General features: G+C 47.9%; 1 protein-coding gene across 1 annotated transcript in view; it reads right to left on the bottom strand.

Moving 5' to 3' along the window:
• Jarid2 (jumonji and AT-rich interaction domain containing 2) overlaps nt 1–27,726 on the bottom strand; it is a 229,215-nt gene that overhangs the window by 58,319 nt on the left and 143,170 nt on the right. The window contains exon 4 of the mRNA XM_015494046.2: nt 1,497–1,666. Within this exon, the coding sequence (XP_015349532.2) occupies nt 1,497–1,666 (170 nt within the window). The remainder of the gene's footprint in view (nt 1–1,496; nt 1,667–27,726) is intronic.

Genomic DNA, 27,726 nt, shown 5'->3' with positions numbered 1-27,726 from the left:
ACAGGAATGTCCACAAGGACAAGATGGCCATCCAGAAGAGCTCCCAGTGATAAGATCTGGGATGAGCCCAACAGTGACAGTAACAGATCTCAGCCCTCTGCATAAAACAAGAAATGAACAGATTAAGAAAAATGGGTTCAGCTGAGAAATGAAAGAGGTCCAGCTTCAAAGAAACTTTTGATTTATCCCTCGGGTACTAGGAAGGTTGAAATGAGTAACTTCACACTGGAGGCTCATCACCCCTACGGAATGACCAACAAGAACGTCATCCAAAACGGGGACAGAGGACCCAAAGGCAAGAAGGAAGGATCATGTTCAACTTCACTAACTATCCCTACCCAGAACGCAAAGCCTGAGTCCAATTACATGGAAACACCACGAGGGCCATTCGACACAATTTCTGGCCTATCACCTTCAAATTTCAAAGTCATCAAAAAAAAAAAAAAAAATAGCCCAAGGGCCTCCTCCACACGGAGCAGGCAACACAGGGCACCAGAAGTCAAGGCCGATCCTGAACACAGTCCCTGGACATCAATCAGGAAGCACCAGCAGCACTGGGAAGTGGGGATGTCTCACTCCTATGAGGGTCCCAACAGAAGGTTACAGGACAATGCCACACCCCCCACCCTGGGAAGGTAACACATCAGTGTGCTTAAGATGGGTCAAGATGCAGTCATGCAGGAGGCAGGGGAGTGACGGGGAGGGACACTGGCAGAGTTAGGTCATTGCACTGTGCAGGTACCACAGGCAACCATCACCTCCAGCTACAACGCACCAATAAAAAATGTCAGGCAGGGGGAGGGGCAGGTGGAGGCAGATATTTAAGTTCAGAAAAAAGCCATATACTTAAATTCTTTATTACCCCCCCCCCAAAAAAATTTTAAATAAACAATGAACTTCAATTCAAGCCTTTCCACAAATATGCAATATCAAAGCTTCTCCTCTTGCTCACCCTCTTCTCAATGAAGCTCACCCAAGGAGCTCTACAAGGTCAGGCTTCCTAACTCCTCCCCATCCGGCCCTCAGTGTCCTCCAGAGACGCCCCCATCTATCCATCCATCCAGGATACTGAACCAGAGGCGCTTCACCACTGAGCTGCACCCCCAGGCTCTCCCTTAGTTCTTGAGACAGTTTCCTGGACTCTTAGAGAACTAAACAGTACAAAGGACTGAGGATGTTGGTCCACAGTCAAGAGCCCCTGGGTTTAATCCCTAGCACCAAAGAACAAAAATGAAACCACCACCACCACCCAAAAAACCTACCAAGAGCGCAGCTGAGCATTCACTAAGAAGGGGGAGTTAAAAGTCAGATGAAAACAACAGAAACACAAAGACTCCCCAGACGGCTGGTCCAAAAAGCTAGAGGGCACCTTCTCGTTGAGACCCCCACCAACCCAGCTGGGGAAGGAAGGCTGGGAGGTGGCAGAGGAGGGCCAGGGCCAGGCCTGTGCAGGGGCCATTCCTCTGCCCTCCAACACAGCAGCCACGTGGGCTCACCTCGAAGGCAGAGAAAGGTGAGAAAGTCTTCCGTCTTAGGCTTCCTTTTGGAGAGGTCAGAAATTTGAGTAGCTGGCGGGGGTAGCAAAGGCTCCACGACCTTCACTGGAGTTGTGCTGGGGCTGTTCGGCTGGGACTGAGCAAACTTCCTTTGTGCTTGCAGCCTGGGCCTGCGAAAGCAAGAAGGAAAATTAAGAGTCGGGCAGAGGCGGGAGGATACAGACCTATGTGGAGCGATAAGATCCTGCACACCCGGAGGAAAGGACGCCATCCACGCAAACCCTTTGTTTCTAATTAAGGTTCTCTCACACTCATAAGCCACACAGGCCTGCTTTAAGGCATCATAAATTTGTTACAGGGACATAAAGTACGTGCACGAGTGCTGGGTGTGTAAGCATAAGCGTGTGCAAACTACACATATAGCCCTTCAAAAACAGCAGGCAGTGACTGACGTGGGGATTGATGGGTTCCGTCCCTGTGTCTGGAACTGAAACGAGAAGGAGTGCAGGCCCTGCTGCACCGGAGCAGCCACAGCTTTCACTGACCAACATACAAGTCCAACTCTGCCCGTTGACCCTCCCCTCTCCCAGCCCACTAACCTAGACCACGAACCCTCCCACCCCTACCTCCTGAAGTCAGCCGGATGAGCATACCTGAAGAGCCAGAGCCTGTAAAATGCAGGGGGCAGATCTTCTTAGTGTACCCAACCCTAGGAAATCACAGTCCCCCCCCTTGGCCAGCAGGGTCAAACCCAAACTCCTAAATCAGGGATTCAAATGGACCTGTTCCCCTAAGAACCATTGTGCATCCTCAGAGCACATGTGAGGCGCTCCCTTCCCTAGACCAGAAAGGCCTTACAAGAGGCATGTGAGCCCTCATGAATCCTGGGACAGTTTTTGTACTCCTTCCCTAACACCGTAGCCAAGAGTGGAAGTCCCTTTCTGCACACAAAGACACGGCCATAGTTTAATGTTATGCAAGAACGGACCTGGCACTGATCACTGGTATAGGACTAGCTCTTCCTTCACTGCAAAAATCTCAATATTGAACACGGCATCTCCAGGAATGAGAGCATGCTTCTGGCCTGCTCCAGGCCAGCCATGTGGACCTTGTCTCAAGCCCGAGAAGAGGCACTGGAGGGCAGAACACAGAAGAGCCAGGCAGCAGATTTAAGGGCCCCAAGAACATCTGCTAGAGTTCCAAAGGAAGAATCCCAAAACACCAAGGGACTGATAATGCCACCTAACTCAAATCAATCAAGCAAAAATCAGGACATGAATGCAATTGTCTCTTGCAGTCTTGTTGGGAGCAGATCATATAAAACAGTAATGAGCACAGTGTATAAAAATAGTGAGCACAGTAAACTTGTGAAGCTCAAAACCCTGTGACATTTATAAATAACATTCCACTGTTTAACAAAATACTACCGAACTGTTTATTTTGTACAAGTTAATATCTTTAAATTTTTATTGCATAAATTCACCACCCCAAAAAACATTAAATGCAATATGTTGCGAGGTATTTGTACTTCTTGCTCTGCCTAAGGAGTAAAAGTTGTTTCCCTGCAATCAACTCAGTACAAGGAGAAGGCACGACTCCTCAGCTATGTCACGGGCAACCTATAGCCCTTTAAAAACTTCGCTGCTTGTGGAAGTGCCCACATCCCTTCAAAGGGCAGCGGAGGCAGTCCCATTAACAAGGGGGACAGCTAATCACTGCACAGAATCTCCCCATGTTCTAGAAGGAAAGGAAAGAGAGCAACCCCACAGAGCATCTTTGCCATCAACTGCCTGGCTGTAACCCGGGAGCTAAGCCCAGAGGTGGCACCGTCACAGGGGACGGGGGACGCTGAAGTCCGGACATATTGGGTGGAAGGTATGTGGGACACACAACATTAGAGCATTTGAAGGGGAAAGTAGCCTAACTGTTGCAAATGGATACATGCTTTTTTTTAAAAAAAAAAATTGTGTTTGGCTTTTTGTTTTTTATAAATTTGTTCTATTTATAACATGACAGTAGAATGCATTTATGCCTCTATGTATTAGTCCCACATTGATGGGGTATAATTTCTCATTTTTCTGACTATATGTGCTGTAGAAATACATCGGTCATGCAGTCATAGATGTACATAAGGTAATAATGTCTGTTTCATTCCACTATCCTTCCTGTCCCCATGCCCTCTCCCCTCCCTACCAGCTAAAGTAACTATTCTTCCCCAGCACCACCCCCCTTATTGGGAATTAGCATTTGTTTGTCAGATAAAATATTTAGCCTTTGGTTTTTTGAGATTGGCTTATTTTGCTTAGCACGACATTCTCCAACTCCATCCATTTACGGGCAAATGCCATAATTTCATTCTTCTTTAAGGCTGGGTAATATTTCATCGAGTACATATACCATTTTGTGTTCTTTATCTATTCATCTACTAACCGGCATCTAAGTTGGTACCATAGTTAACCTAGTGTGAACTGAGCTGGACAAACATGGCCATGTCACTGTAATATGCTGATTTTAAGTCCTTTGGGTATAAAGGGAGGAGCGGGATAGCTGGGTGAAGTGGTGGATATGTGTTTAACACGAGAATTAGAGGAAACACAAGCCTAAATCCTTTGTGACATTCAGTAGATACAAAGTCTATTTGATTAAAACACTTGAAGTTTCTAAAGCCTCACTCCCGGTTTCTGAATTAAATGTACTGGCACCTGGCTGCAGGCAGGCCTGGGGCAACACTGATCAGAGAAAGACGGCGGAGGACAAGTGCCACAGTCACGGAGCCCCAGTGCAGTCCGGGGAGAGCCAATGAACTAACTCCCTGGCCTCCACACACCTGTGCTCTCCCACACCCTTCCACCTGTTGAAAAAAATGTTTTGCTTCTAATTTAGAAAACTTAGGGCTGGGGTTGTGGTTCTGGGGTAGAGCGCTCGCCGGGCGCTTGCGAGGCCCTGGGTTCGATCCACAGCACCATATACAAATAAATAAATAAAGGTGCTGGGTCCAGCTACAACTAAAAAATAAACAACAACTAATTTTTCTTTTGTTCTACTGAGGGGAAGGGGGTGGCGTGCCTGGGAATTCTACCCAGGGGCACCTGACCACGAAGCTACCCCAGCCCTTTTCATGTTTTACTTCTGAGACAGGGTCTCACTTAGCTGCTTAGGGTCTTGCTAAACTGCTGAGGCTGGCCTTGAACTGGTGATCCTCCTGCCTTGGCTCCCCCCCCCCCAAGCTGCTGGAATTACAGGTGTGTGTCTCAGCTCGTAGCGCTACTGGAATTTTTAAATTCCAAATTCCACAATCCAAATGGACATAATTCACACTGAGTAATGCAGGAATTTTATAGATAAAAATCCTGTTTTCATGCAGCAGTATAAGTGTTTCAGCTTTAAAAAAAAAAAAATCTACAAATCCTACACGATGAGGAGACTATGTGGCCACATGAAAAGATGACATGTACACGCCACGGTGGAGCACAGCATCTCACACTTTCAGGACCTCAACAAGAAACTTGCTCCTGCATAGAAAGAAGACTACAAACAATAAGGTAGTAAGTTAAAAAGTGGCAGCAAAATATGACCCCTCAGAGCAAGAAGTGCAGCTCCCCAGTGACTGAGCAAACGTGACCCAGAGGACACCAGGAACCTGGTGCCTGGGGTGGAGCTTTCCATCTCATGGAGCCCCCATGTGGACTGCAGGTGTTGGCTTTGCTGCCCTGGCCACCCACAATGAGCTCCAGTAACACCCCATTCACGTGAATCCTTGTGGCAAGCACCTCACAGCAGTGCAAGTGAGGTTCAAGGACAGACTCTGAATTGCTCCAGAGCTTGGATACGAGGAAATAAACACGTATAAGAACAAAACTTACACTTTTAGGTTAAAAACTATGTTTAGTGCCTTTCTGTGGATATGTAAGTACATAAATGACTGCTACTACTGGGGGCTGCTGGGGTAGCTCCAGGGTAGGGCATGTGCTTAGCCCTGGTCGAGGGTCCCCAGCACTGTGCTGCCAACCACCCCCAATAGCTAGCGTTAGTTATTTTGCAAGGAGGCTTGCAGAGAGCACCCAGTGAGTCAGCCCTGCACAGTCTGTTTTTTCTGTGCCTACCTCCCCAGCTCCCTCCGCCCTGCCTCAAGGAGGCATCCAGAAGCTTCCTGGGCAGTCTTCCTGGGTGCCTCACAAGAGGGGGTGGCACCCGTTCTCCAGGTTTCCTCTGAGGTCCCCCACTGTGTAGCTATCTGTGAGCTCCATCTTGAGGGCTGCCTGACCTCAGCACAACAGCCATTTCTAGGTTAATTAAATTCCAGTCTGTCCAGGATTCCTGACTACCAACCCAAGGACGACCCAGCGCGCATTCGCGGTGCGAGGAAAGCAGGAGCCGGGGAGATGGAGCTGTCTGGAGTCAGCGCACAGCTGGTCCCTTGCTGAGGGACGATCATGCCAAACCATCATTTTATTAACTCAATTTTCCAATATTAAACACATAAGCTGGTAAATCCAATTATTTAGATTACATCCCAATTCTAAACAAAGGGTAGAGAATGGGTGGGGAGGGAGGGCCTGTTCATTCAAAAAATAAGACACTGCGTCTGGCAAATGCAAAATGACCAGCATGGCTGTGCTCTTTGTGGCGGTGTGGGAGCGGCCCTGAGGCTCTGCCAACTCACTGAAAGGCTTATTCAAAAACATGTCCTGTGTTTCCATCCCCCAAATAATTACCCACTCTATTCCACCCCCAGACACACACTCTCCAAACCTGGCAGCTACTCAAAGGAACAAGAACGTGCCCGTGTGTGCGCCGGAGGTTGCAGGGGGCCAGCGGGGTATCCTCTACCCAGGGCAAGCTGCCCACCAAATTCAAATGCAAGTGCAGTTGCGGGCAAACCACACAGGACGGCTGTAAACATCCTGAACAGCAGAGCGAAAATAAACACATCCTCAAGTGAACCCGGAGCTCGCCTGCGGGGGGACGACGCTCGCCATGGTGGCCACGGTCTCCGTCCTCCTAGGAGCTGCCCACCCATTCCATGTCACACTCCCCGACTGCCCACCAGGTTACAAGACATCACGGAAGGAGAAGCCCGCCGGCTCAGAAGAGGGGCTTGGCTCTATGGCATCTGAGATCTAGCCACATGGCTTCTCGGGCCTCGGTTTTTTTCTTTTGTTAACATATACACAGAAGAAATAGCTTGTTTATGCTAGAAAAAAAAAAAAACCCACAGGATATTAAATATTTGCAGCACTTGTCTTAATTAAGTTACACAGGGAGCTATTTAGAGGAGAAGTTTGCCATTGCCGGATTCGCCTGAAGGCATTTTCTGTTGGTAAGTCGCTCCGGATGGATCCTCAAGAGGTCTGGTCTGGTCAGACTGGCACCAGGAAGATAGCAGTGGTATCACAAGCCCGGGAAAACTGACCTGCTGTCCACCACCAGGGGGGCCTTCATTTTATCAAACTATTAGAAATAATAAAAAGGACAGCAAAACAGAGATAAATAAGGCTCCTCCTGCCTCTAAGTGTCTGTGCTCTCTGACCTGTGCCACACAACAGGGTTTCTGTTTAGAAGTCCTTCCTGCACTAACTCCTTTGGCCCAGCAGTCCTTGGTTCTGGGTGAGAAGTACTGATCTTCTGTAGGCTCCCACTGGGAGTCAGAATCGGAATCTCCAAAGTACCTGGCTGGCTAAGTTAAAGATCCCTAGAGCCAATTTTCTAACCAGGTCACAGGTAAAACAGACAAATATGTTAACATTTAGATATAAGGAGGTGGAAAAAATCATATTTTTAGAAAAACGTCACTGCCCCATAAATCGTTCTATAATTGCCTTAAATTAGTGAAGGGTAGCTGTGCTATCTGTACTCTCCATCCTAATGCTGAAACTTTTCAGTGAGAAATAGCTCATTCGCACAAACACATGACTTCCTTCAGAACACAGGCATCCTTAGGAATAATAACCCAATCGCTTAAGTGTACTTGTCAGCGTTACCAAGACGCTGGTCCAAGAATGCAAGCAACACAACACCCAGGAAGATGCCCCAACCTCACTAGCACCTCAGTCGCCCAGAACATAGGGGAGATAGGAGAGCTTTCCTCCTCTTTAATCCATGGGAAAGGAATAGGAGACAGGAAAGAGAATAAGTTAATACAACTAAACACACAGCAAGGAAGAACCCCCCCACCCAACCAAACGCCCCTTGGTGCACACAAACCTCGAGCCAGTCGATGACATCCCACACAAACTATGAAAAGCAATATGCAGTATGTCTTTTGACTCAATTAACAAAATTATCCAATTACATTGCTTGAAATCTTTGCAGCATCCTGAAATGTCAAAGAACAGAGACTGCCTGGAAATCACAAATGTCTTGATCAAGGAATCATTTGACATTGAGTTCTTTTGTGTTCTAGAAAGCAACCATGTCAAACTGGAGAGGGATCATCGTTAATCAACAATTAAAGCTGCAATAAAGACCTTTTATTCCTTCAGTCACAAGTGTCACCTATATGTCAGTTACATAAATGTCAGTCTCAGTTTACCACCAAGGCAAAGCTGCCTGTCCCGGCAGCCCCGAGCAGCGTGACCAACTGCATTCTTATTGGGGATCCCATGCAAGCCCAGGAGCTGGGTGTCACAAATGCTCTTCTCAACACAGTGTTGGCCCAGAAAGAGGCCCAAGCAAACAAATACACTGCACTCAAGGCAAAAGAGCAAATGAGGACAACGGATCTGAAGAACCCAGCCAGGATCTGGCCAAGGAAATCCCTAATATATAGACAAGGTGTGAACAAATTATCCAAAGTATATTTCAGTTTTAAAAGCCTAGAAGTGCCAGTTAAAATGTTAATTTGCCTTTCTGCTCGCTCTCAAGGTGGGATTGCCAATTTAGTTTTTTTTTTTTTTTTAATATCATTTCAACAAAAACCCTAGCAGTTTTTCAATTTTAGATTACTCAATACCCAACCGCAAACTGCCAAAAATCTCCTGGCAACCATCCCCTGGCAAAGAGAAGAGCTGGGAAGACAGAGTGAATGACCTGTGAGGCGAGAATCATGTTTCAAGGAAAAAAAAAAAAAAAGAAAAACATTAAGAAACTCCTTTCTCCAACGCTCCCCGGGCCCGTGGGATCCTTCTCAGAGCATCAATGGGAAGTGGGTCCTACAGAGACGCTCCACCAGGAACACTCTAGGGAGACTTGTGTGGTCACTGGGACTCCACAGGGCCAGGGGTGGCACGTGCCCAACAAGTATGAGGCCCTGGGATCCATCCCAGCCCTACAAAAAAAATAAAACTAAGTCCACTAGGCACGCGCAGACCAGGAGTCCAGGGCAGCCTTCTCTCCCCTTCAGCTCAGAGGGAGAGCTGCTTTACTTAACAGCAAAGGGATCCCAGAGCCCTTCCCCGCCCACTGGAAATCTGGCCAGGTACCAACTAGCACCAGCAGATGGCGATAGTGAGTCTTTAGACTCCAGCTCTGGTATCACCCCTTGGAAAAGAAAAAGAGAATTCTGAATTAAGACAAGGACAGCATGGGCCAGGTTTTTAGAACCTACACTGACATCTGCAGTCAGCTAGGAATCCAGCCGCTGTTCACAGGAAGTAGCGACACAAACACTGTTTACCATCTCACATCCCACCAACCCACTGCACACCAGGATCCACTGCTGTTTACACAGGAGCTCACAGTACGCCCAGAGCTAAACTGCAACACACGGGACTGTTCTGACGGCATCAAAAGGTGAACTTACTGCCAAGAAAAGAAAAAGGAAAGCAATGCCACGGGGCACTCAACTCACATTCTTTCAGGAAGATACCCAAAGTGTTTATTTTGAGCTCTGATAGAAATTTCCTTAGCAAGCTGAGTACGGGGCATTACCCAATCCCCACCAACCAAAACCCTCTTCTAAAAGGGATTCACTACAATTCACACACTGTCTTTTCCTGAACCTCTGGAAAAGAGGTTTAAAGGTGTGCAAGGCAGTTGCCTGAAGAGGAATGAACGTCCCAGTTGAAGAATCTGCTCAGAGGTAATGAACGTAACAAGACAATTCTCCACCTCTCTGCTGTGGGCAAGGTGGTTCTGGAACAGCAGCACCATCTCCCACTGGAAAACAGGATGTTGCCCATTCAGCACCTCCACTCAAAATATGAGTCTCCAGCAGCTGCAGTCACAGTGGGGGTGTGTGTGAGAGATTGAATTTAACCCAAGGACACTATCACTGAGCTATATTCCCAGATCTTTAATTTTTAAGACAGGGTCTCCTAAAGTTGCTGAGGCTGCCATCCAAACCTGCAATCCTCCTGCCTTGGCCTTCCGAGCTCATAGGTTATAGGCATGCACCATCACACCCAGCTGGCATGGACATTTAAATAAAAACCAAGGAAACTTGAAGGATTTCACATAGGCAGTGGAGTCCAGAGTGGAATCCAGATGTCCATCACTTTCCTTCCTAAGGGTTCCCAGGATATCCTCCAAAAAGCCATGAACATCTCTAATGATGTTCTCATATATTATTGATTATATAATTATGATTAATTATATAATAACCGACTCAGACCGAGGAACCCTGCGTGGGGAGAATGGGACACACGGGGTCGCCTCACACCCTCTACCAAGCGATGTTTTATCTCGTTTACATTCTTTATAGACAGTCATTCCCTGGCCTGAACATCCTTCCCCGGAGAGTCCTCCCAGTTCCTCACCGGCCACCTGGCAGACCTCACTGGTCTTGCAGGCTGTGCAGCCACTGTGTGTGGATCTGTGTGTCCACCACAGCAGCCCCTTCTCCGTGGGGGGGTCTGTCCCAGGACACCCAGGGGATGCCCGACACCAGAAGGCGGCGTCTCTTCCTCCTGTACACTGTCACCCACCACCTTGGTGAGCTCTTCTCATCCTCAAGCCAAGAAGGTTTTTCTTTTCACCTCCAGGAAGCGCTGGTTGCATCTCCCTGATCCACCAGTTGAATTCCAGATGTCACCTTCCAGCAACAGCAACAAACCCCCCAGGGGCCACCCTGCGTTAGTGTGCCCAGTGCCTGATAACTCACCTCCAGAGACCACCTATTTGCATTCGCTGTGACAACAGAAAAGCAGCTCAGTGGGCTTTCAGGACTTCAGGAAAGCCAGGAGCACAAACCCCCAGAAGTGTGACTGAGGTAGGAACACAGCAGGACAAGCCCTTCTCCTCAAAGGTGAGTCAGCAGGTCACTTCTGGGCATTTAGACTCCATGGTCCTAATTTAGATCCAGGAAACACCCCAAGAAAAGATGACTAGGCGGGATCCAAACTCTAGGCATCCCCTCAGCAATTCGGGGCTGAAAGACTTCCTGTTCAATTAAGTCCTTCATTAATCCCCAGGCTTAAGCCAATTTTCCCTGTCTGTAGACAGGAAATGGCAAAGCCACAAGGTCAGCCTTCTTCAGCACAGCTTGGACTCCAAGAAGGCTGCAGCCAGAAATGACCCAAGGGACCTTCACCGGGGTCCCCCTGGAGCAGGCGCTGCTCACTTCCTTTAATTACAAAAGAGGAAAGAAGATTAAGTCAAGGGGGGAGGGGGCACCAAAGTTCTGCAAAATCCTAATGAAATAACAGGCAGTTCCAGCAGGAGAGGGGTGGGGACCCACCCAGCAGACTCACACACCAAAAATAAGATCTTTGATATGGTCCATACCACCCCTTAACTTTTACCCTTAGCTTCAATGAGTCCTTCAAAATGAGAGTAAGTGATAACTGTCTGTAATAGGCACCTACTGCATTCTCCATCCACCACCCAGCCAAATTCAGAATAAACAATTTCTATTGAGCAGAAAGGAACACACCACGGAGGAAAGTTGCTTTGTGGTTATTTTCAAGCAATACCCAACCAAGCCACCTGGGAGGAGAAAAAGGGCAGCGTTTCCTAAGAGGTACTCCAGAGAAGGGCAGAGGGCAGGGCAGGGGGTGACGGTGTGGACCCAAGCGAAGGAAGAGGCAAGAGGGAGGGGGAAAAATTGTCGCACTGTCCAAACTGGAAACAATGACATGCTGAGCAATCGCAGAATCAATGACATCCTTCTCCACTGGAGATCCTCCTCCTCCGACTCAGCAAACTGGGCAAACGGTGGGGGTGCGAGGAGGATGGCCAACTGCTCTCCATGACGACTCTCCTCAATTCCACCAGCCTAAACCTGCCTCGTGGTCTGCCTTTGATCCAGGAGTCAACAGATGCCAAATGCTGTGGCACCAGACCTGGGAAGAGTGGCCCTGGCTCCACCCCCAGCAATCTGTGCATGAGCCGGCTGAGAGATCACTTTCTGCTGGACACTTCCTTAAACTTAAATTTGCCTTAAAAACTTATGATCCTCCTGCCTCAGCCTCCCAAGAGGCAGGGATCACAGGCGTGTGCCGTCATACCCAGCATCTTGGACTTAAAGGGGTACAGAATACACCACTCTTAACAAAAAATTCCTTTGCACTAAACACACTGCAGTTCCTAAAATTTCTGCCTGAAAGCACAACCACACCCCCTTAAAAAAAAAAAAAACAGTTCAACACTCATCAATGCCCTACCTGGGAGCAACAACGGACAGTCACAGAACTATCATGACACCCGTGTACTTGCCTACGGGACCAGTTCTTTCCCAAAAATTGTTCCTTTCTCCTAAATCTCTCTCCACCCCCTCCCCAGGACTACAAGGCCACCATTCCCCACTCCCACGAGGATGTCAAGTCCAAGCTAGTCTTGCAGAACCCCTCTGTTTCTTTCTCACTCATCTTGTTTTCACAGTAATTCTCAGGCCCCCTAACTTTAGAGGGTGGAGCAAAGGACTTTTTTGGCATAACATTCTCACATTTTACACAATTCCCAGATTTCGCCCAATACTTTCTAAAATGATGATGCAGAGATTCACAGTTGCTGCTCAGAGTGTTTTTATGTTAAATGATTTTAAGTGAAAAATGTTATACAAATCAGTTTTGCAGGTAGAAATAGGATATGCAGTTGGGGCTCATGGTGCCTCCAGGTAAGTCACCTCTTCCTGTTCTACATGACTGTTCTGGGACTGATAGGGGACAGACAGATGTTGAGTGGTGGAGACACAAGGACAAGAGGATAATTCCATAAATGGACGTGCTGTGCTGTGCCCCACATGCTTTCTTTTTCCAAGAAGCAATTTACTGCAGCCCTGCCTGGCTTAAATGGGCAGGGTATGTCTCAGTCCTCAGTAAAACCACCTGTTATCTGCAGGAGAAGGCTGACCCAAAATGATGTTGATAAGAACAACACAGGAACCCTGGAAGGAAGGGGGGTTGCTGACTCCTACACAGACCAGTTCTGACTTTAGAACTAGTCAGCATGGGCCAAAGCGACCTAGATTGGTCATGGTAGTAGGGACCTCAAAATCTGATGTCATCCTGCTGTCCATCAAATGTCAAGAGGTGGACCTGGGTGTGACTCTCTGGAAACTTCTCTGGGATCCCCAAATAAAACTGCCATGCGGAAGAGGCACTCTGTCCCTCTCTCCCTTTCCATATCCCTTCAATAAATTCACGCCTGTTACTCGAGAAACAAGTCTTGAAATCTTTTTGACCTGATGGCAAGAATCAGGGTGCGAAAAGGGGCTTCAAACTGCCTCGGTTGCCCACAAGGCCCCAGTCCTGTTAATGGGATTATAAAACACAACAAACCTCAGGAGTACTAAAAGCAAACACGAAGGGCAAAATCAGTAAGTAATGAAAACAGCGAACATGTTTCACAGGAGACCTCACGCCCAGCTTCCAGGCTGAATGAGCTCAGAGCACAACCTCGCGGATGGCATGCAGGACAGGGGTGCACACACAGGCTCCCCCAGGCTGCACGGCTGGGCTCTAGAAGAGTCCAGCACACTGAGGGAGGAAGGGAAGGACACACTGAGCACTAGATGGAAAATCAGACAGCATCCCAAAGAGGGAAAGGCACGGGAATTTCATTCTTCCAGGAACTGAACCCGTTTTTAAGTGACCATGAGAACAGAACAGGAGACATTGGTATAGGAGAAAGCCTCAAGCTGCCTAAGCTGCAGTACCACCCTGGAAACAGGAGAGACGGGAGTGGGAGGGTGTCAGTGGTCCCCCCCCACTTCTCAAATTAGGACTGGCAGTGGTGTTGGGGGAGGGGCCGTCATGGAGAGCCGCGAGGTGGAGTACAGTGTGGCATGCGGGTCATTTCCAAGAATCTAACAGACCAAGACATTCAGGTTTGGCCTAAAGCCATTGAAGAAAAATGAGGAAAAAATTATGGAGGCAGAAACCTAAGAGAAAGTGGGAACCTCATGAGGCAAGTGGAGGAAAATGGGGTCATTCTGTACGTCCGCCCCAGACAGAAATGACCTGGAGTTCCCGGCCCTGGGAGTGGGGAACATCACGCCAGGCTCCTCAACCATCCCCCAAAACTCCTGAGTGGGACCCCTTTCCACATTAAGCAAGAATTCCCAGGGGCTGGACATCTGGCCCTTGTGAGGATCTGCGATTCAAAACCACACCTTGAGCCCTGGATTTAGTTTAAACAATGCTGGGCAAATAACATCATAAGGTCCCTGGCAAGGCAAGCCAGAATCCCCGGGCAGGACAGCCCCTCACATGCACCCCTACAAACACCTTTCACTTGGTGGAGCGAGCGTCCCGTCCCACTCTCCATCACAGGAAGGATGGCACCAGCAGCACACAGCAGACTGAGGGTCAGCGGACTGTGCTCCAGCCAAGTCTGAGAACACACTCAGAAAGCTGAAGCTACAAACAGTGGGCACTGAAACCACTATTTGAAAGGAACCTAATATTTGGGGGTGGAGTGTGTAGATAAAGAAAAAAAAAAAAAAAACTTGTGGAAATCAAAATTGAATTAAACCAGGCATGAGGATCACCTGGGTCCAGGACTTCAGAGCAGCCTGGGCAACAGAGCAGAACCCTTCTCAAGAGTAAATCAATATATAAATAAAAGTAACCCAGCCACAATTAAAGCTATTACTTGATGGTAACCGTAACCATTTTTCTACTGAAACAAACTCCCAAGTCTGTTCATGAAGAACAGAATTCTCACGTGGCACAGAGCCCGTGATTGCAAAGTCACATCCCAGCAGTGGTGGACTCTGTAGGTCCCAGATACTGCAAGTGGAGGCACACTGCTGTAGACGGGGAACCTTCTCATCGCGCAGGGAACGGAAGCTAAGGAAGGGTATTTATTGACTCGAGTAGAATTAAGCTACTACGGAATACTATTGGAGAATACCCAATAACCTGCTATGAAAACATTTGAATTGACAATCCAGGGAATCACATAATGGAATTCTGAGACTCATACTTGGATAGATGAATGGATTTGTTTCCTGTTGTGCCCAGGGGAGGGAACAGCCTCGGTTGCCATGACAATGGTAACCACTGCATTCCCTTCCTTACTTCACAAATAAACACCGATCAGAGGTGACCTTATTTGCCCTTGCAAGAATTTTCTGAAAATCTCTCTCCCCATCAACTCCTCTAGGACCTGGCTCCATCCCAATCTCTGTGTAATGTTCATTCAAAGATTCCCTTGCCCCTAAATAACCCCACAGGCTAAAAATACAACCAATTCAGTTTTTAAACGTAGGTCACCAAGAAAACCTTGATGGGTGTCTAGAATCGCCTGTCATGGAAAACATGACCAGAAGTGTGATTCTGAGCAGAGAGAGACAGCGTAGTGCTACTTAGTGTCATCTCCCTTTCTGATCTACGATAAAACTTGCTCTGTAAAAACCGCACACTGAGGTAGCCATGAGGGGGGGGGGGGGCGGGCGCAGGCTGTGGGTGTGTGTTATAGAAGACGTCCCCACCGGGTGCAGATTAAACCAAGGCTTGTGCAAGTCAAAACCTGCGAGCCCAGGGAAAGAACAAGCGCAGTGGGAAACACTCCACAGTGCAGACGGACAGAGGGAGAGACACACACAAGTACCCACTGCCAAGAGCTATGGAAGACTCAAGGCAGGAAAAAAATGTAAAGAGAAACATGATGGATACTGCATTCTTGTCCACCTCTTAGCCAGAATGAATACTAGGCAGAAAGGAATTTCAAGCAAAGCATAAGGTGCTGTGACCCACAAGAAGGTGGGAATATTCTTAAAAAGAGGCAATTTGAAGGCAATCCACAACTACACCATACTGTCTGTCTCAAGAGCCGTTCATGGCACGCAGGCAGGGCACTGCTGAACCAAAGCGACACCAACAGGACACGGGAAAGAGGTGCAGAGCCAGCTGCTGGTCTATAAGTAATTCCAGATGAGCTGCGGGGGAGGATTGAAGGCTGCTCTGCCACTGTCCCTGCACAAGCTGAGGAAGGAAACCCTCGGCCACGTGCAAAGAAAAAGGTCCCCAAAGGACAATGGAGATGACCGAGCCCAAGAATCCTAACCAGTGACAGCCATGGTGCACTCACAGTGACCACACAGCAGAGAACAGGCACTGGGTACCTGTCATCTATTGCTCATGACATGTGGCATTTCATTCTCAAAGGGCGATTCTCTACCTAGTGGCATCAGAATTACTTGGGAATTATTAGAAATGCAGAATTGGGGCCCACCTGGGAGCTACTGAATCCACTCTCGAGGCTGGACCCAGCACAGGTGCACCTTGAGAAGTCCTCAGAGCTGACCCTAAGTGCCGCTATGGCTGCCACCGAGTACACAAAGAAATGAGGCTTGGATACTAAGTGCCCTTTAACTGCATAGACTTCATTCCAGAACCTGTGCTCACACTGGTGCCGTGTGGACTGTGGTCATGGCTCAGCAGAATCAGGCGAGCCGCGTGCAGCAGCACTTGCCTCCTCACCTCGCACACACACCTGCGCACACCTCCCAAGAGGAGGCCCTTCCCAGGGGCGGGCCTTCCTTGACCACCAGTTCACAGGATTTCAACAGAAAGCAAGACAGACTGCTTCATGGTTCTGATCCAAAGTTCTCAGTTAAAGGGTCAATACTGGAAGTAAAACCTCAGTGGAAATCCACAAGGTCAATATCCAACTGACGTCGTGCACACTCCTGCACGTAACCTATGGGCAGATGTTCGCCACATCATCACAGGTCGCCAACAAGAAACCTAAAAACATGTAAAAGCAGTTGTTTACATCAAAATGTTTGACAAGAACAAGCGAAGGTGCCAGCCTTTGCTAGGTCTTCAAGGTGTGCTGGCAGGGTGCTCCGTGACCTCTGGCAGAAAGGTGAAGCTGAGTCTGCCACCCCTCCCCTCCGGCCGGGCCAGCCCGCCTGGGATGCCTTAGGGTGCGGGGCACCTTAGGGTGCACATGTGGGTTTTAGCTGCAGCCCATCCTCAGTCAATTCAGCCACCTCGACTGGGGAAGAGAGTAGTCTCAGAACAGATCACAGATAAAGAGCTCTACTGACCCAACTCCGTGCCGCAGGTGTCAGAAATGAGAATGTGGGGAGAGATCAGGGCAAAGGCAGCTCTCACCCCTACACAAGGGAGCACCTACAGGCTCCAGAAAGGCCATGTGACCCACAGCTTCTTCCTGAACTGAGCTGCAGGACAACCCTGAAACGCACCCATCTGGCCAAAGGCAAGCACGTTTGCTGGGGGCTGAACAACAGGCCAGACGACTTAGAAGAGCTGTACTAGAAGCGGCGGGGCTCTGAAAACAGCATTTTTTAGAAACTGCCAGAATCCCATCCAGCACCGTTCCAAGTTGGAATGGTAACAAAACCGGCAAGTTCACAAATGTGCCGCCCGCCAACCACAAAACCCCAGACTGGCCCGCACGTTTTCTTGACAAGCCCTTCGCCAAGTGTATTCAGAAGAACAGTGGGCTCTGCAGGGAGGCCCCAGAGCTCCAGCATCCTCAGCAGAGTTGCCAATAATGAAAACTGTCCTGCACAAGCTTGTCAACAGCCACCCCGCGGAGCTTCACCAACCTCAGAACTGAGGCTTCTTTAGTACACTCCACCATCCCCCCAGGCAGGGGGCAACAGGGGCTGAACACAGGGGTGTTTTACTGCTAAACTACATCCCAAACCTTTTTATTTTAAGTCAAGGTCTTGCTAAATTGCTTGAGGCCTCCGTAAATTGATGAGGCTGGACTCTTTGATCCTCCTGCCTCAGCCTCCTGAATAGGTGGACTGATTACAGGCATGTGCCTGGCACGAAGTATTTTTAAGAAGAATTCTATTACCAGCAAACAACTGGCTTGATTGGTACCACACCCGGCCTATTAAACTGTTACATACTCAATAAAACAGTACTTCATATAAAGGGCAATGTCTCAAAAGGCCTACACTTATTTCACCATATGATCTAAAACCAAGTACACATAATAGGCTGGTAATCATCTTTAAAACATGGCTTTTGTTTTCCTTTTTAAATGTTTTCACTCTCTACATTTTAAATATATTGACAGGAATTGGGTGTGGTGGTGCATGCCTGTAATCCCAGAGACTCCAGAGGCTGAGGCAGGAGACTTGCCAAGCCTTAGTGAGACCCTGTCTCAAAATAAGAAGGGCTGGGATGTGGCTCAGCGATTGAGTGCTTCTGAGCTCAATTGTGTTTAGGGGGGCGGGGCAAAGAGTTTGATTCTGCATAACTCAAATTTTCCAAGAGTAGTTATATATACCTACTTAAACTTCACAAATCTCTCTCCAAACACCAAACCCCATGAATACAAATAAGCCAAAGTTTGGCCACATACCACTAGAAAACCAAAGAAAATGAGATAATAGAAAAAAGTCCTATCCATTCATCACTATCATCACAAGAGAGCATTTACCATCATGGACTCGGATGCGTGGGCTAAATGTTCTGAAATTTTTAAGAGACCAAAGTCAGCCTTAGATTCCAGCCCAGCACCTTGAGGCAGGAAGGTGTCCTTCCTCTCCAGAAGCACTAAGGGTGGCTGATGGCAGCTCACTGGCCTCACCTTCACCCCTGCAGTAAAACTAGGCAGCTTTCCTTAAATCCTCATCATATGTGCACAGGGGCAAAATGAAACTTACATTCTGGTTTCTGCATACGCAGATGTGGAGCACTGCGCTGGTGTGCAGGCTTGGCAGGAGGAGGAGGGAGGAGGGAGGAGGGAGGAGGGAGGAGGGAGAAGGGGAGGAGGGAGAAGGGAAGGAGGGAGGGAGGGGAGGAAAGGAAGAGCTCTTTACAACACACAACTCCAAGAGCACCTACCTGCTCAGTTGGTTCCTGACCCTTCAGCACAAAACAAGTGCAGTTAAGATTACACACACACCCCTTCCCCCTAGGACAGAAAGGAGAAAGATCTGGACTATTCTAAACAGGATCATTTGCTTCTGGCATATGACAGCTCCTTCACAAGGATTTCCTTTCCTTTATTTAGCAACTCAGAATGAGCTTATTCTTAGTAATGTACAAATGTTTACTGCACAGCAGGTTCTCTGCCAGACATGGAGGATGCAAAGGTAACAGGACTGCCCCATCCAGCCAGAGGCTGAGGACCACTCTGAAAGTCTGAGAGCCAGGTGGGCATGACTGGCCCATAATGACCACTCGCATCCCTCGGCACCCAGACACACATACAGAAGTCTGTACTGATGATGCCGACTCAAGCCAACTGTTAAGATGAGCTTTAAGACAGGAGGGTGGATCTGTCAAGGCATCTAGGAGGTCGCTCTAGAAGATTTTGGCTTTGCAAATCAAAGCCACTGAACCCAAAGCAAAGGGGAAGTAGTTTTGCCTGGTACCCCTTGCTCTGGGAGGGGCACCATGTATTACTGTGGTCTCCTCTCTTGACTGTCTAAATGGCAGAAATGGACCAAGCCCACTCCTGAAAACAAGTTGTTTTAGTTGCCGTCTTCTCCCTCCAGCCATCCCCCAACAGGGAGGCCACAGGGACAGCAGCAAAACACTGGTAAGAGCCGAGTCTTACACTGCAGGGTTGTTAACTAAGCAGCCGAGTGAGGTGCCAGTGACAACTCCCAACATAAACACACGTGCACACTACACATGACACTAATGCCTGGCACCTCCACAATCGAGGTGACTCAAACCCTCACAAATCCAGCACCTACTGTCTTTCATGGGGATGTCAATGTGTTCATGCTCAAGGTTCAGGGACTAAAAAAAAAAAAAAAAAGATTTCCAGGAGGGTCTGGCACTACTCAAGAGAGATCAAGATCAGGGCGATGATTGGATTTGTCCACTGGGAGTTTATAAAGGCGAGGAGGACAAAAACACGTGACAAACGTTCGTATTTAAAAGACTGAGAAGAGCTGTGAAAGAGGAGAAAGAAACTGGTACCCAGCAGTTTCCATGGCAACCACAAAGCATGCTAGACCCTAATTTGCATGGGAGGTACAAGTGATATCCTTGCAATCTGATCTGAGGCACCAGAAAAAGGAAATGGCCTCGGCAGTACTTATCCTGCCACAAATGAAGTTCTAACCATTTTCCTTCCACAAACAAACATAGCAAAAGTCTGTGTTTCCCAGGAACTTTAAGCAAATCGTGGGCCTGGACATGTATTCCCGCAAGAGTCTAAAAATGTGTCCTTAGCAACAAATAGTGACTCATTAAATTAAAAACATCTCTGCCAATGTTTTACCCACATAGGAAACCCATTTCAAGGCAGGTCCCGTGTATTCCACCCCTTCTGTGAGCCTAACACCCTATTAGGACAGCAGTATGGTTTGTGTTTACACTCAGTACCTGCAGAGCCTCTCCAGAGGGAGAGCAGGAAGAGGAATGAGGAACTTCTAAAGGAAAGAGGACCTCAGTTTCACCAATGAAAACGTTTGGCACACCACTGAAAAGGAAATAAGTTCAAACAAACGGTACCCAGCTAGGAAAGGTGTCCAAAGATACAGTCCTGGTTTACACAGTACTTAAGTATGGCAGCATGTTAAGCTCACCCAGGACAGAAGGAAGGAAGGTGCTTTAACACAAATATGCATCTAAAAATGGAAACTTCATGACAGCTCTGGACAGAGCCAGGGTGCATTCATACTACAAAGCTTTTGATCACCACCACAGAACAGCAGTGAGAGCTTTCAAACCGCACAGTCCTCGACTCCCTCTTAGGTTTAAGTCATTTCTTTCTTTTGGTTAAATGGAGGAAAAGAGGGGGAGGGGAGGCAAGCAAACTTGGGCATTTGTTCTTCACTGCCCATGGTGAGGAACCCTCCTGGAGCTCTGTCCCTGCAGTGAGTGAAGGCAGCCAAAGCTCCAGGCCCATTCAGTCACCGCTGCACAGGCACCTCCTACAGCCAGAAGGGAGGGCTGGGAAAGCACACCGACCCCTCCCCATGTGGAGGCAGGTTATTTTACTTCCTTCTAAAGGCCATCTGGGTTGTTTTGAGCCTGCCTAGCTGGGCCTACCAGCTGACAGCAGCCCCTCTGCCCCTGCCACAGTGTCATTTCCTGTTCCCAGGGAAGGCGAGGAGATCTTGGGCACACCCCGCTGCCACTGCAAATGACTCCCAAAGTGGGCTTCAAACATGGCATGTAAATCCCCAGATCCCCAGAGAGAAGGCTCCACTGGGTCCCAATTTCTTCCTCCCCTGTGACAACCAGGTGTGTCCTATTCAAAATAGGCAGGAACTCTGCCTCCAAGTTCACCAGGTGGGTGGGGTCCACACCGCTGCCCTGTCCCAGCCCTCCAGTGAAGCCAGCAGGACACTGAAGGGTGTCTGACCTCCCAGAAGAAGCAGGCCACCAGAGAAGCACAAAACCCACCCCAAGATCACAAAGGGCACAACCTCCCCCCGCCGCCCCCCCCCCATCCTATCCTGCAAGTCGAGGGCAGCCAGTGTCTCCTCCCACAGGCAAAATGCCAGCACTCAAATGCCCACAGTGCTGAGCATGACCCCAGCATCCAGCTCCACCGGGCTCCAGACCTCTGGCACTGGCCTGGCTTTCTGTGCTGTCTAGCTGAGAAGCCTGCAGCTCATTGGCAGCATGGTGCTCTGTTGGGGAAACCCAAGAGAAGTGACTTGCCAAGAAGAGCAAGCAGGGACAGAGGAAGAGTCCGCACAGCCACCTGAGGATGCCATGACCTGCCCAGACCTTTCCCAAGCCCCTTGATTCTGTCCACACACTACCTTTCTCCTCTCTTCCTACTGGCACATGTCAGTTTCCTACTGTAAATTAACGACAACTGGAGGAGGACAGACCAGCACCTGGTGAGGTCCTGGTCCCCCTTCTACACCAGAACATGGTACTGAGCACTCCCAAGGCTGGGGGCTGGGAGGGGGACAGTGGCCGAGCCTGGCCTTTCATCCAGAGTGCACTGCCTTGACCATGGGGTTAATCCAGTGGGAAGGTTGGCCGGCCTTCCCCTACATACCTGGCAAAGCTCTTACCCTCCTACCTCATCACATGGGGAGTCTCCAACAGGCTGACGCTAAACCACAGTGTGGAACTCCATGCTTTTTTTTTCTATACCATGAAATTGGGCTGAATCGATGATCTTTCCATCGAGGTGCCTAGCAACCTATGGCATCCGTTTAGATGACTCCAGGAGTATTCCATCCGCCCTGGTGGTCACAACGCTGAGGTCTAACGCCGGCTCACTTTAATTCAGACTCCAGAGCTCTCGGGCCACAGAAAAAACTGGAGAGGCAAATGTTCCACCTCCCTGTCATCCAGACACTGTGGGAGCAGGGACAATGGCACACACCTGTAGGTCGTGGTGAAGTGGCCTGGGGCTCAGTCACCAGTACTGGGAGGGAGAAGACTATGGTGGGCCTTCCCTGCTCTACTCAGGTCAACAGAAACCACTTGCTAAGTCTTTGCCTAAGAGAGCTCCTACATAAAGAGAGGTCCTCTGTGCCCCGGTTTCCTCATCTATACATAGGGCAAGGTGGGGATGGGGAGATGACCCGTCTCCCAAGAGTTGACTGGGAACCACTTGAGCTCATATACATACCAGATACCATTAATATCAACACAGTCCAGTGTCCAGGAGCGGGACACACCTGACCACTAAGGAAAGAGTAGAGCGACAGAAAGCTTCCTCAAGGAGAAGCTCCTGGAGAAAACAAGACTTCAGCCAAAGCCGGCGAGCTTGCAAAGGGACAGGTAAAGTATCAGCACCATGGCAGGCGCTGGCCCATGAACTCTCCACAGTGGCCCCAAGGAAAGAGAGGACAGCAGTCATCAAGGAGGGAGGCAAGAAGTGACCTGTGTCCCCAGAGCCTGCATTGTAGCTTTCCCATCCAGGTGGGATACGGCGCGTAGCCCAAGGTAGGTTCAAGTCCAGAGGCACTTCTCAGCCTGATCTTGGTAGCAACAACCTGTCTCTGCCTTGACTAGAGAGGCACAGGACGGGGGTGGAAAGAAAGCAGTCCCCGCTGCCCTGCCACACAGGAGAGCTCCAACTCCCAACCTGCCCCTCGTGTCACCCAGGAACATCCTGCCCCCAGTGCTGTACCAATAAACCACTCCCACCTGCAGTTCCAACACCTCCCTTCTATGATGGAAAACTCCTTTAATCCTGGACTCAGGATTCACAGAGCTCCACCAACAGAGAGTACTGCCACCAGAACCTCCACTTCCCTTCCCAGGTCTCAACCAGAACCTCCATGCCCCTTCCTGATGGAAGACGGGGCTGCACTTTAGGTCTCCACAAAGGGGTCTACCTGGCACCCTCAGTCACTGTTCATGCATTGACCTGTGAGAAGACAGGCAGGGAGACTCGTAGAGGGGAAGGAACACATAAAAACGATTTTAAGAAACAATAGCTCAAATTTTTCCAGCACGGGTGAACTCTTCAGACAAATCATAATAAAATCAGTAAACTTCAAACAAGAAGCAAAGACTACTGTGTTTGATCATCGATTCCAAAAGGAGTTCCCAAAGTGAGGGAAAAGACACTTGGAAAAGTGACGAAGAACGACAGCAGGATTCCTGGTCAGGAACTACACACCAGAAGGCAATGAAGTGGTGTCATTGATCATTTTTAACCTGGAATTCTATACCCAGCAAAAGTATCTTTCAAAAAATGAAGATGATTTTTCTTTTAAAACCCAATGACTGTACAAAATCATAACTGAAGTGGTTAAAGGGTGAAATAAAGACCTTTATACATACAAGATTCACTCATTCATCACCAATAAGTCTATATTAGAAATGTTAAAATCCTTCAAGAAAAATAAAAACCAGAGGAAGATCTAAATCTATAGCCAAGGGGAAGGGAGGGTGTGTACACACCAGAAATTGAAACTAGCAAGGCAAAGAAAAATGGCAAGCAGTGGTAAACACATCTACATGTATTTTATATGATATTTACTTCCAATTATTTTCTGTGACTTAGAGATATTACATAATATTATCTTTCCCAATTGTCTTTTTGCCTTATACATCATCCAAGGTACATTTTAGTCATGTTGTCTGTAAAATCGTAAATTATAAGAATTTATTCTCACTTTGAAAAAAAATATGCAAGGCTATAATATTTTAGAATAGCCTAACCACTGGAGATTTCTACACCAAAATCAAAAGCTAATAGTAATATATCTGTCATTTGTTCGTTGGCAACCAAAGTGAACACATTTAATAATGAACAGTACTACTAATGCACTTTGTTAAAAGAGATGCTAAATTTATTTAAGATTTTAAATTTTCAATTCTTAATGACACTCTGAATAACACCAACTTATTGCAGCACTCACAGAACATCATATAATGCTGTCAACAACCCTCATGCATTTGGACCCGCCTTCCTTCCAAGCTTAAAGGTAGGAAAGTGGTTTATATCACATAAAAGGAATAAGGAACATAGTCTTGCAGACAATAAAGCTATGGACAGAACACCTTTTAAAAAGCATGGGCAATTTCTCACCAATATCAGCATGCATTCTCATCCAGAAGCTAAACTGTGCTCGGTGACATCATACAAATTTAATAACTGCTTACATCACATTCAACCTACTAGAATGGGACTAATTATGCCTGAATTTCGTAAGGTTCATGCTACACTAACTCAAATAGAGCAGCTCTATCTATCCCCACAGAGGCACTGTGGGTCTGTTTGTGTGTCTGTGTCTGTGAGAGTATGTGTGAGGGAGGGAGAGGGGGAGAGAGAGACAGAGAGAGAGAGCGCGCGCTCACTGGTACAGGACGTCCCTAGCATACACAAGGCCCTTGGCCGTAGGCACCTGGGGCCTATCCCTGAGGTGAAGCCATGACTAATGCATGAACACCCCAATGCAATCTGCTCACCAACACCCTGTGTTCGCAGTCAATCTTGCCTCACTCATACTTTCTCTATGCAAGCAAATACCACGTTGCACTAACCTCCATAGAGGAAATTCGCACCATTCACCACAAAGTCCTTCCTGTGACTCAGTAATTACAAAAGGAAGCAGATGCCCACACTTTTCCATCCACCTACAGACTGCTACGATGGGGCACCATGGAGAAAAGACAAATCACAATCTGTATAAATCAAAAACCCTCTAAAACATGTTTGAGAAGCCTCTGGTGACATGCATACACGTAGAAATTTACGTATCAAATACGACAGCTACTGATATTATCTAATATGTGAATACTTGTAATGCACCCTCATTCTCTTAAAAAATCATTCATGTCAACAACCATTATTACATGGTTTCTTTCATCAGACACATTTTACAGATGAGGAAACAGACCCAGAAATGGCACATGACCTGGCCCATGGTATACAAGTGAAGAGCCACAGTGACCTGTAATCCCAGGAGCTCAGGAGGCTCAGACAGTAGTACTGCAAGTTCAAAGCCAGCTTCAGCAAGTTAGCGAGGCCCTAAACAGCTCAACAAGACACAGTCTCTACAGTCTCCCATTCCTACAGGGAGCATGCCCTGAACCCTGGTTTCTATTGAAGAAAGCCATTTGATAGACCATTCCATCCATAAAAGGTAAAGGGTAGTATTACAAAGGAACAAGAAGGCAGCCCACTCCCATTGGGTAACGCCCACTCCCAGAGGTGGGATCTACCCACTTTCCTCTATCCCAGCTCCACACCAAAGGCTCTTTCCCTCTCCACTCATTTCTGACCTCTCTGGGGAAGCGCAGGCTTTCCAGACCAGGTACTTAGGTGTGTGAGATGGAAGGTCTGATTTTAAGTGTGTATAAGCTGAAAAAAGGTGGGCTGTTTTTCTATACTCAGCGGTAGAACTTCCCTGGCACAAGTGAGGCACCACATTTGATCCTCGGTATCATATAAAAAATAAATAAATAATGGGGCTGGGGTTGTGGCTCAGTGGTAGAGCGCTTGCCTTGCACTAAGGAGGCACTGGATTCTATCCTCAGCACCACATAAAAATAAACAAAATGAAGCTACTGTGTTCATCCGCAACAATAAATAAATAAATAAATATATAAATAAATAAATAAATAAATAGGGCTGGGGGTGTGGCTCCGTGCTTTAGTGCCCCTGAGTTCAATGCCTGGTACCAAATAATAATAATAATTTTTAGACTAATATTCAGGGGCTGAGGTTGGAGCTCAGGGATAGAGCACTTGCCTAGCATGTGTGAAGCACTGGGTTCAAGCACTGCATATAAATAAATTTTAAAAAAGGTCTATCAACAATTAATATTTTTTAAAAAAGCAATACTACTTAGAATTCAGGGGCATGGGCTGGGGATGTGGCTCAAGTGGTAGCGTGCTCGCCTGGCATGCATGCGGCCCGGGTTCGATCCTCAGCACCACATACAAACAAAGATGTTGTGTCCGCCGATAACTAAAAAATAAATATTAAAATTCTCCCTCCCTCTCCCTCTCTCTCTCACTCTCTCTTTAAAAAAAAAAAAAAAAAAATTCAGGGGCAGGGGAAGGAAGGAAGGAAGGCCTTCGAAGTGAGCCAAGTGCCCACCAGCCAGGCCTCTTGCTTTTTGTCTTTGGCTGGGCTGTCCATCTAGACCATGGTCAGTTCTTTTACAAAAACTGATTTCACATGATGACCTTTTACCAGTAGGTAAACAGTCACTCGTTAATGTTCTGAGCTCTCCCCACCCCTGGCTCCCCAAATTAAAATAAGAATTAGAAACTCAGGAAAAATGCCAAACCCTGAATTCTGCTGCTTCAACCTGTGGCTTGGAAATTAAGATGGGGTAGGCTGCACTAAAGAAAGTCAGCAACATAGATTTGTTCTTGCTGTCCTAACATACACAACACACATAAACATACACAACACACATAAACTAGTGATCCCAGAACCCTGCACCTATAGTGTGCACAGGAGTGAATCCGCAGTACACAAAGAGCCAGCGATTCATATCATCCTAAAAAAAGATCTTAAAAAAAAGAAAAAAAACTTTTCCCCAAAGTAAACACAAAATTATGACCCTGTATTTTCAGGATTCACCCTTTCCTCCCAAAAATTCTAAGTTCCAAAAAGAGAATGAAAATAATGGAACTTAAGACATGCTCTTTCTACAGACTGTCTATGCAATTGAAGATCCAAAAGAAAACAATGTCATCGACTGCAAAACAACCACTTGAAATCATGTCCCTGGGCTCCACTTCTCATCCTCAGTGGCAGCGCACTCATAGATTATCAAACCATGCGGAACAGAGAGGACTCAGGCTCCCCAGGAACGCAGGTTCCAAGCCACCCTCTGCTTTAGGGGACAGGTTCATTCCCAACACCCAGGAGGGGCAAAGCAAGCGACTCCTTTGCAGCCTGGAACTATGAGACACTGTTCAAGTCCTCTTGTGACCCAATGACACTGAGGAACCCAACACCACCACCTCTGTGCAGGATGCAAAGGCCGTGGCCCAGCCTGGAACTCCAGTGACCCTGTCCAACCTCAATCCACATCACGTCCCCAAGGGGTCTCGCTAGTCAGGTGCACCATTACTCAAAATATGTGCTGTGGTCAATTTCTAACTCAGAATGGCAGAGAAGACATTTGCCACACTCAATGTCCCAGAAGAGCTGGGGTTGCTTCTTTCCTCAAGCTAACCCTGAAGAAAGCTTTCTCTTTTCTGTTGCCCTGGGGATTTCAGGTGCAATGACGGCTTTGTCCTGAGGTGCCAGATAACACACCAGGGCCTTTCAAGGGCAGCACTCCCATCTGAGAGAGGCACTAGGAGCTAGAGACCAGTTCAAGAGGATGAGGCCCCCCAACCCTGGTCATTGCAGCCCCACAGCCACAGGGTCCCAGCCAGGGCGAGGTCAAGGTTCAGTCAGAGCTACAGGAGGAGGTGCTGTCACAGCCAACAAACACCACCTTACAGGCTTCTGTCCTCAAGGTGGGAATCAAGGGTGATGTCAGATGCATGAACATCCACCAATGGGG

The sequence above is a fragment of the Marmota marmota genome, unplaced genomic scaffold, assembly GCF_001458135.2.
Source record: "Marmota marmota marmota unplaced genomic scaffold, marMar, whole genome shotgun sequence".
Lineage (NCBI taxonomy): Eukaryota > Metazoa > Chordata > Mammalia > Rodentia > Sciuridae > Marmota > Marmota marmota.
The sequence above is the reverse complement of the archived record's forward strand: the minus strand, read 5'-3'. Positions and strand labels throughout refer to the sequence as shown.